This window comes from Phodopus roborovskii, unplaced genomic scaffold (genome assembly GCF_943737965.1).
Source record: "Phodopus roborovskii unplaced genomic scaffold, PHOROB, whole genome shotgun sequence".
NCBI classification, from domain to species: Eukaryota; Metazoa; Chordata; class Mammalia; order Rodentia; family Cricetidae; genus Phodopus; species Phodopus roborovskii.
Genome location: NW_026126517.1, coordinates 21494472 through 21503572, shown reverse-complemented (window position 1 = coordinate 21503572; position 9101 = coordinate 21494472). Strand labels below are relative to the sequence as shown.

The following is a 9101-nucleotide window of genomic DNA, read 5'->3' as shown; positions in this document are numbered from 1 at the left end:
TCCATGATGAATGGAAAGTGGCATCATGTTTTTGGGACAATAACACTTTATTTTTCTAACACATAATATATAAAAGGAAACAATTTGCAAATTTACAGAAAAACCATATATATATGTGTGTGTGTGTGTGTGTGTGTGTGTGTATTATGTATGTATGTGTTACACATACACACTCACAGATGCACACATACCCCAAAACCTCTTGCCAGGCCAAGTTTTCATCTCTAAGTACCATTCTCCCACTTGGACTCTCTTGGGATCTGGGCCTATAAGCTCACATGTAGAAATGTGGTGCTAACACACACATACATATAAGCTTAATCCCCATGAACAGTAGACATCCTCTCTGTCCCATCTCTTCTCTTTCAGTCTCCCATTATCCACTGAGGGAATGCAGGAAGTGCAGGCTCAGTAGCCTTCACTCCAAAAGAGACAGACAGAACAGCTTGGCTTCCTTACTCAGGGATGTATCTAAAGGATTACCACCAGTCCCTGACTTCTGCCTAAAGGGGAAACATCCCAAAAGACCCTGAAAGAGCAGCAGGCAGGAAGATCCAGAAGCAGCTGCCTCTGGGCTATGGGGTTGTCTCAAGGACCAGTGTGAACAGTGTATGTGACCACATGCCCAGGTCCCTTATGTGATACAACTAGCACGAAGATAGCCTGTGAGGGGAGAACACTTGCTCAGAGGGGCAAGCCCACTCAGCTGATGGCAGGAGATGGATTTGCAACCATGGGCTGTGTAAGGAAAAAAAAAAAAAAAAACCCTCCACATTCCTGGGAGACTGAGGCCCCAGTCACTTGGGATAAGTGTCACTCAATGGACACACAGGACTTGGTATCTAAAACCAGGCCTCCATAGCCAAGTGAGATAGGTCCTCAAATGGCTCTTGTTCTAGCTCTTGGCTCTCTGGACCTGGTCTGTAGGAAACCTGAGTGGGGGGGTCTTCCCTGCTGTCCATCTGGAGGCTTTCACTTGGGGTGAAGACTGAGCAGGGAGCTGGGAACATTGGTGAGTCGACTAATTCCTCAGATCGATGTATTTCTCTCCCTGGAGAGAGAGAAAAGTAACCAAAACATGAAGAGCTAGCAGGGTTCACAGCATGAGCACCAAAAGGGGACTGAAGCAGAAGCTGATGAATTTGAGGTAGCCTTGAGACAAGCAGCAGAAATGGGGGAAGGAGACAAGAAAAGATACAAGTCCCCCAGCTAAGTCTCTGCAGTGGGGGAAGGGGCTACATTTTTAGCAGAAGGTGGGGTAGGGCTCTGCTGTTTCCAGGGTCCCGCCACCACTTGCCTTGCCCTGCCATGGCTAGTAATGTAAGGCAGGATGGACTGCTCCCCGTCTCCAACCAAGGAGGAAGAACAGAAAGAGTTAGTGTTCAGGAACAAGTACCATTAGCCCACTGCCCCAAGTTCCTGAAGAGGGGTGGGGGTCAGACCCTGGCCTCGGGAACTGCCTCCTACCTGGTCTCCTGGAGCCCTCTTGTCTCCGTTGCTGCCCTGTAGGAGAGCCATCTCTTCTGGGAGCTTATCTGACTTAACTTCAACTACAAAGTCACTCTTACGAGTCGGGGGCATCGTGCTGGGAGGAGGGAGGTGAGAGGTTGGCAACTGGGGGGCAAGGGAAGGGGATGGATACTCTATGGACTCTGGTCTTTTGGGCCAGCTCAGGAAGGGAGACTTCAGGGAAGTGTGGTTGATAGAAGTTAGGCAGTTAAAAAGAAAGTCCAAATTTCTGCTCACAGGGGCTAAGTGGGCACTGGGTAGGCAAGGGAGGTAGGTCCCTTATGAGGTAGCAAGCTGGGCAGCTGAAAATGGGGAGGGAATGAAGGCCATGAGCCTGGCTTACATCTCTTGTTTTCCTGAGCGTCCACATGGTAGTTTGCCCTTCTTGTAGAAGAAATAGAGGGTAGCACCCAGTACAGCAAGGACCAAGATACACACAATCACAGCCACAATGACCACACCTTTGCTCTCTGGCTGCCGCAGTTTTTTCTCTGTCAGACAAAGACACTTCTAGTCACTCCTTGCCCTGGCCTGCCACATTGCTGTTGCTGCCCCACCCTATCCAGCCCAGGGTGACATATGGGCACCCTGGCACAGGCCTGTTCTTTGCCAGGCCCTGGCTTACCTGTGGAGGTGCTGTTGGCTCTGATGTGAGGGCTGACTGTGGAGGTGCTGAGGCCAGTGGTTTGGCTGAAGTCAGGTGTGAGGGTGGTTAAAGTGACTAGGAGGCAGAGGGAGGGGGTTAGTAGAAGCGCACGTTAATGCCTGTGCCTGGGCATGCCCCTGCCATGCTCTGCAGGGAGGCAGCTCACCCAGCTTTAGGAGGATGATGGTGGTGTTTGAGCCCAGGGAGTTGGTGGCTGTACATTCTGCACCTGTCTCCAGCAGCTCCGGGGTCACAAGGACATTCAGGGTGCTCACTACTGTCTGTGGATCTGGGTTCCATTCAGTAACCTAAAAGTAAATGAGCAACTCAAAGAGTGGGTGGACCTCCGGCCATGGCCTCAAAGCCGAGGCAGGGATTAAGAGAACGGGGAAGATAAATGAAGCCTTCTCACTGAGCCATTGACATTCCAGGAGATGGTGGGCTGAGGATGTCCTGAAGCCTCGCAAGACAGATTCAGCATGGCATTCTCTTGTACCCACATCTTCCTCTCCTTTAGTGCCATCCACGGTGACCCTTGAGGGAAGGAAGCATTAGACACCCCCACCCCACCCCCGATAGCCACCTTCTACTTCCCACCACATCTCTCAGGGTGCCGGCTGACATTTTTGACCTTCAACAGCTCAACACTACCCAACTCTGGTGACCCAATCACTGTACAAAGGGCCTCACCAAAAATGCCCACGCTGACCAGCTGTGTACGGTTCAAGCCAGGAACATTAGGAACTGATGCCATGCAGAGATATCGTCCCCCTGCTTCCCGTTTCAAGTTGTTTAGCTGGAGGACAGGCCCCTTTCCCAGCAGCTGGCCTGTCTAGGGGTGAGATATGGGTCAGGGGGTTCTGAGAAGGAGCAGGCTCTCACCCATAGTCCCATCTGGGTACCTTGTCTCTCAGCCACTTGAGCTCAAGGTCCTGGTTGCTCTCTGCCTCACAGGTCAGTGTAAGGCTATCGCCTTCCTGGGCTTCAGGAGCGGCTGGGTTCACTTGAACATCAGACACATCTAGAGGCATAACAAAAGTGTCAGCCTGGGCAGGACAGCCAGCTCCCTCTTGCCTCAGGCTGAACCTCTGTCCTAGTGCCTCACAGTTCACTAGCAGCTCCTGGCGGTCACTTGACAGTGTGGTCATAGTTTCCAAGTCCAAAGTCTGACATTGGTACAGCCCACTATGTTGCTTCTGTGCAGGCTCCAAGAACAGAATCCCATTTTCATCAGTGGCCTTCTCCTCCATCTCCCCAGTGCTGGAGTTCTGGGAGAATACAAAAGAGTGAGGGTGAGCTGACACCCCTCCAGCTGCTGTCTGCCTCCTTGCCTGTACTCTTGTGCATCCCCGTCCATACACCCAGCATGGAGCCCTCCGAACCTGCTTGTTGATAATGAAGTGGGGTTGAGGGTTGCCGTCAGTCTGACATCTGATTTTCACATGATCCCCTTCCTTCAGCAGCCCCACAGGCTCTACCTCCACCCATACTTTTTCTGCAGGGTCTGCATGAGCAAAGGGGGAGTCTCTCAGCCCAAGAATTGGCCCTGAATTCAATGCAGAGGGTCTACCAGAAGTTCCCACCAGGCCAACCCCCAAAACTGAGGAGCAAGTCAACACTCACAGAAAACAGGGACAGTGACCTCCCTAGATTCCTTCATGCGGTACCCACTGGGTAGCCGGTAGCTGAGTTCACAGTAAAACTGGGCATCTTTGTCCTCCTTAACTAGCCGTGCGTTCAGAATACTCTGCAACGTATATAAGCCATTGGACTCCACAATCTGTGATGATTGAATTTGAACACCTGGGCAGAAGGAGGGAAGCAAAGCGTGGCCTCAGCACTCCCCAACCCCTGCTTCTCCTGGGAATTAGCAGGGAGAAATCTAAGGGAAAGGCCCATGTCAAATACAAACTGGTAACCCTTCAACCATTATTGCTTGGTAACTACCCTAAAAAGACATTTACACCTTAGCACATATGCAAGGGTATGTGCCAGGATTGCCCCAGAGACAAGGGGAGAAGGAGTTAGGTGAAAGGCTTAGTGGTAGAGCATGTTCTCAGCATGTGTAAGACCTTAGGTTCAATCATCAGAATCCAAAACAAAAGAACAAAGTGATGAAAAACGGAGACATTAAGTGCTAAAAGGAGAATCGTAACAACCACATCATATTCAGTATGACAACGGGAGGCAAAACAGGTGTATCTGAACAAACTAACTTGGAAACATTACAAAAAGGGATGTGTGCCCACGTTACCACTTAGACAGGGCTTCTCAAGTTCAGCACTATTGATGTTTTGGACCAGAATTAATTCATTGTGGTGGGGCCACCTTGTACATTGTAGGATGCTGAGCTACATTTTTGACCTCTACCTACCAGATGCCAATAGCGGTCTCTGTGTTTGTGACAACACCTAATGCCCCCAGACACTGCCAAGTATCCCCCCAGGCTGGTATGCTTGCAAAATCACCCCTAGTTGAAACAGTAAAAAAACACAAGCCTTGCCGGGTGGTGGTGGTGCACACCTTTAATTCCATCACTCAGGATGCAGAAGCAAGCAGATCTCTAAAAATCAAGGCCAGCCTGGTCTACAAAGAGTGTCAGGGCAGTCAGGGCTACACAGAGAAACCCTGTCTTGAAAAACCAAACTAATACAAAATATAAGCCTTGAACCAGGAGAGGTGGTACATGCATGGATCCCAGCACTTGAGTGACAGGCAGAGAATGAGCAATTAAAAGCCAGCCTGAGTCGCATGAGTTCCTGTCTCAAAACATCACACACAAATCTCTACTCTGCAACAAGCATTTGCTTGTGACAGACACAGAAAGAGGAATGAAAGAAAATAACAGTCGATAGCAGAAGTGACTTCTGAGAGGAGTCCACCAGAAAGGAATTTCTAACTTTTTTAAAGCCCAAATTTTTCCTTTAAAAAAATTTTTGTGGGGCTGAAGAGATGGCTCAGGGTTTAAGAGCACTGGCTGCTCTTCCAGAGGTCCTGAGTTAGAGTCCCAGCAACCACATGGTAGCTCACATCTATAATAGGATCTGATTGATGCCTTCTTCTAGCATACAGGTATGCATGTAGAGATAAAACATAAGTAAATAAATAAAAAAGTAAATACCTTTATGGAACGATTTTTCATGTGTATGAATGTTTTGCCTGAATGTGTATACATGTACCACATGCATGTCTTCTGCCCTTGGAAGTCAAAAGAAGGCATCGGTCCCCTGAACTGGAGTTGTGGATGGTTCTGAGACCTAGGTCCTTTGTAATAACAACCAGTGTTCTTAACTAAGCCAACTCTCCAGTGTGAATTATTCAACATCACCTGCATGTTATTTTGGTTTGTTTCAGTAAAATTTCTAAAAGCACACACTAAATGGTCCTCCAGAGCCTATGCAGTAAGGGACTACTCACGGTTCTCCTCCTCTTGCAGGGGCCGACCATTCTTGTACCAGATGACTTGAGGAATGGGGTACCCATTCCTCCCCACACAGGTAGCAACCTAAAGAGGATAGGATGGGAGTCTCCTTGCTTCTGACAAGCCCCTCTGCCCAGCTTAGCCCCTGTTCACCATCACTTGACCTACTATATCTCACCTCCCTAAGCTCTTGCCTGTCCACATGGATGCCCACGACATTGGCCTGGATGGTTGGCTCTTCTGGAGCTTCTACAACAGAAGGGAAATGAGCAGAGATATGGAAACCCATCTTTACATGGTCCACACTACCCTGAAGGCAGGAAGGAGGGGGCACTCACTGTAGACTTGAAGCTCAATGTAGTGATCCTGGAGCCGTGGCCGCTTGCTCTTACACAGGAACACTCGCTCATCATGGGGAGTGACTTGACTCAGGGCCAGAGTACCTCCCAACCCCCCCTGGAGTCTAAGACGGTGTTCATATTCCCCAGGTTCATTCTGGCCTTGGCCCTGGCGCACACGGAAAATGGGTATCTGCTTCTCCTTGTGAATCTGAGGGCAAGGAGCAGAGAGATGAGCTATCTACCCGAGGGACAGGGCTTCCCACCAACTACTGTCCTCCAAAGCCCAGGCACTCACCAAAAACCAGTCCACATGGCTGAAGTTGAGGGACGAATGTGAGGAGCCACACTTCAGAAGGGCTGTGCTGCCCACTTCCGCCTCCACCAGGTCTGGGGTGGGTGCAGGCTGTTTCTCCTCTCCCGGCACACCTGGGGAAGCGGAGGAGCATGCCCAGGCAGCTGTGTCAGCTCCAGCTGCTCCTCCTGTCCTGTCCCCTCTCCACTGGTGTCTCACTGCAGCTGTCTACTCTAAGGGTCTGGAGAGGGCCCTGTCCTCTCTTTACCCTTAACTTCACCATGCCCACACCCCAACCTGAGTCAGTGGAATATGGACTGAAACATAGACTGGATATCCCTTAAGAGAAACTGGTGAGGACACAGATAAGGGGAACATGGGCTCTGGGCCAAGAGGAAGGCCCCTTTGCTCCTGGGCCCCTTCCTAGTCCTGATGAGCTCAGACTATGAGAATGCAAGGCATGTGCCAGGCTGGGGCACAACAGGCCCCTTTGTGTCCCCACCTCCCCGGGGAAGACGGGGAAGACGTCACTGTTCTACCCTCTGCCCCCCAAATCCTCTAGAAGACACAGTGGGGCAACTCTGACCAGAGGCTATAATTCATACTCCAGAAGCAGCATGTTAAGGAACACTGCAATACAATCTGAAGACCCTATCCAAGTATAGAGGGGTCAGAATCTCCCCCAGGGGTTAAGTCAAGGATCAAAGAGTGACAGGCGTGACATCAGTGCTGCCAGCATGCTGCCAGCCCTTTGAGAAGCTGATGTCACTGGACACAATCTGGCTGGACACTGGGATGCCTGGATTGTGTGGCTTCCAGACTGGAGGGCAGGTGGGGTGGTCTTTAACCAAGACAGGAATCTTGGGTCTCTGGCTGTTTTCTAAGAGCCGGAAGAGCAGGGCAGAGTGAGGCTGAGTTTGCTACACTGGGGCTGCCTAGCTGGCTTAGCCCTTTCCCCAGAAATATGGTCAGTCTGGGAGGCACTAGACTGGAGTACCCCAGGGACGAGGCTGGCACTGGGCAAGAGGCCAGCGATGTGGGTAATGCCCAGTCCTTCCCTTCCCCAGCCCGACCAGTAGCTGGGACAGGATAAGGAGCCAAGAATAACACGCAACACTGCTGCAGGCCATGCAAGGGAAGCCGGGACCCAGGATGGCTCAAGGAAAAACTCCGAGGTGCCCAGGCGCTCTCCATTGGACTCTAGTCCCTAAAATAAGCCATTTACATTTTAGAACTTCTTCATTCATCGTCTGTTCCGTGATCCCATCACACGGAAAGGTGCGAAGCGAACCACACCACCCGCTGCTGCCCTTGCCAACGCCCAGCCGAGCAGAAGCGAGCAGAAGCCACCGTCCCTCCTCCCTCGCTCACCTCCAAGCTGGCGTGAGGCCCAGGAGGAGGGGGAGGGGTCGGCGCCCCCCCCCTCCAACAAGGGAAACAGCTTTTTCCAGCAACAGGAGGGCACGGGATGCACGGGTTGGGGATGCGCCCCAGCCACGCCTCTGTCACGGCTCCAGCCGCCCGCACCCAGAGCAAGCACCTGCAGGAGGCCAGCCCCACAGTCCTGCAGAAGCTCAGCCCCACCCCTTCCCGCTCGCCGCGGCAGTCTCCTGGCTGGGTCCGTTACCAGAATATCCTAGAACCTAAGCTGTAAACCCACTGCAAAGAACTTGCACGCACGCGGAGCGCCTGGGAATCGGGGACTCTGACTAGAAGCGCCTGCTTGGGTGCAGAGACCTGGCCTCTGCTTTGCTGCCAGCTCTGATTTCCAGCACATTCCGGCTCCGTCGAAGACATCCCCCAACTCCCAACGCCTGGGCCCTGCGGGACGCACGTCGGTTCGCCCCCCTCTCCCCTATACACACACACACACACACACACACACACACACACACACACACACACGTCGGTTCGCCCCCTTACCCCCTACACACACACACACACACACACACACACACACACACACACACACACACACACACACAACTCACCCATGGCGCGGCGACAACAGCAGCAGGCGGCGAACAAGAAGGCGCAGACGAGCCTGGGTAGCCCCATACTTCTCCGACGGAGGGAGAGAGCTAAGTGAGGAGCTCGCGGCTGTCCGGGGCTGACGTCAGGGGGGCGGGGGAGGGGACCCCGGGCGCCGCCCGGCCCCGCCCCGCGCAGCCCCCCGCCCCCGCCCCGCGCCCTAGGGGGCGGGCCCGACACGCCGGCTGGGAGCTGCGCCCCGTTCCCGGCCTGGAAGCCAACTCCTGCTTCCCAGCGTCCTGGCTTACAAAGGTTGAGAGAGCAATGACAGGTGTCCTTGGGCTCAAATGACTGGCCAAGGCGGCAGAAGAAGCTGGTCCGGTCGCCTTAGAGCCGCCCTGGACGCAATAGCAGCACTCACTCAGGTTTGACCACTATCAGCTAGAGGGTCAAACCCTAAAGCAGAGAAACCGGAGAGCGGTATCCCTAATGGGGGCCTCCCAATAAGACTCCTCTGTCTTGCTTTGGACGCACGGAGCTGGCCCTGGTCGCCTCCTGGAACGACTGCTTCACTGCAGCGGCTGCCGGCTTGGCACAGCCCCAGAGTCTCCGCTGTTTGGCAGCCCTGGGGAAGAACGTGCCAGGTCCCACAGACCTAGAGGTGCCGTCAAAGGGGTAGGGGAGTTGGAAACGGTGCCTTTTAAGTTCGTCCTTTGATATTCAACTTCCTGCAAAGTCTCTCTTACACTAGAGAAGGGAGCAAGGGAATTCACAAGCCCGCGGCCCACACCCCCAGGCCCAGATAATTCTGTTCCAACACTCTTTAGGCTTTCCTGGTCTCTGGCTCAGTGTCCCCTCACCCAAATGAGGGAAGGTTAGTATTGATGGATGTGGACTCCCCCGGATTGAGCCCTGGGAACT

At 52.8% G+C, this 9101-nt stretch overlaps 1 protein-coding gene across 2 annotated transcripts; it reads right to left on the bottom strand.

Annotated features, from left to right (window-relative positions):
* Positions 1 to 26: 26 nt before the first annotated feature.
* Positions 27 to 8361, bottom strand: Mcam (melanoma cell adhesion molecule). Of its 2 annotated transcripts, XM_051197216.1 has the most exons (16): positions 8201 to 8361; positions 6213 to 6343; positions 5915 to 6125; positions 5755 to 5825; positions 5573 to 5660; positions 3779 to 3958; positions 3538 to 3659; positions 3261 to 3423; positions 3058 to 3176; positions 2846 to 2987; positions 2568 to 2689; positions 2322 to 2463; positions 2135 to 2230; positions 1853 to 2000; positions 1468 to 1585; positions 27 to 1051 (listed from the first exon to the last, which is right to left on the bottom strand). In XM_051197216.1, exons 1-16 carry the CDS (start codon positions 8265 to 8267, stop codon positions 1022 to 1024), a joined length of 1950 nt encoding a protein of 649 aa, XP_051053173.1. In that variant the 5' UTR covers positions 8268 to 8361; the 3' UTR covers positions 27 to 1021. The 2 variants fall into 2 exon arrangements, with proteins under 2 accessions (XP_051053173.1, XP_051053174.1); XM_051197217.1 differs by lacking the exon at positions 1468 to 1585.
* Positions 8362 to 9101: the final 740 nt, after the last annotated feature.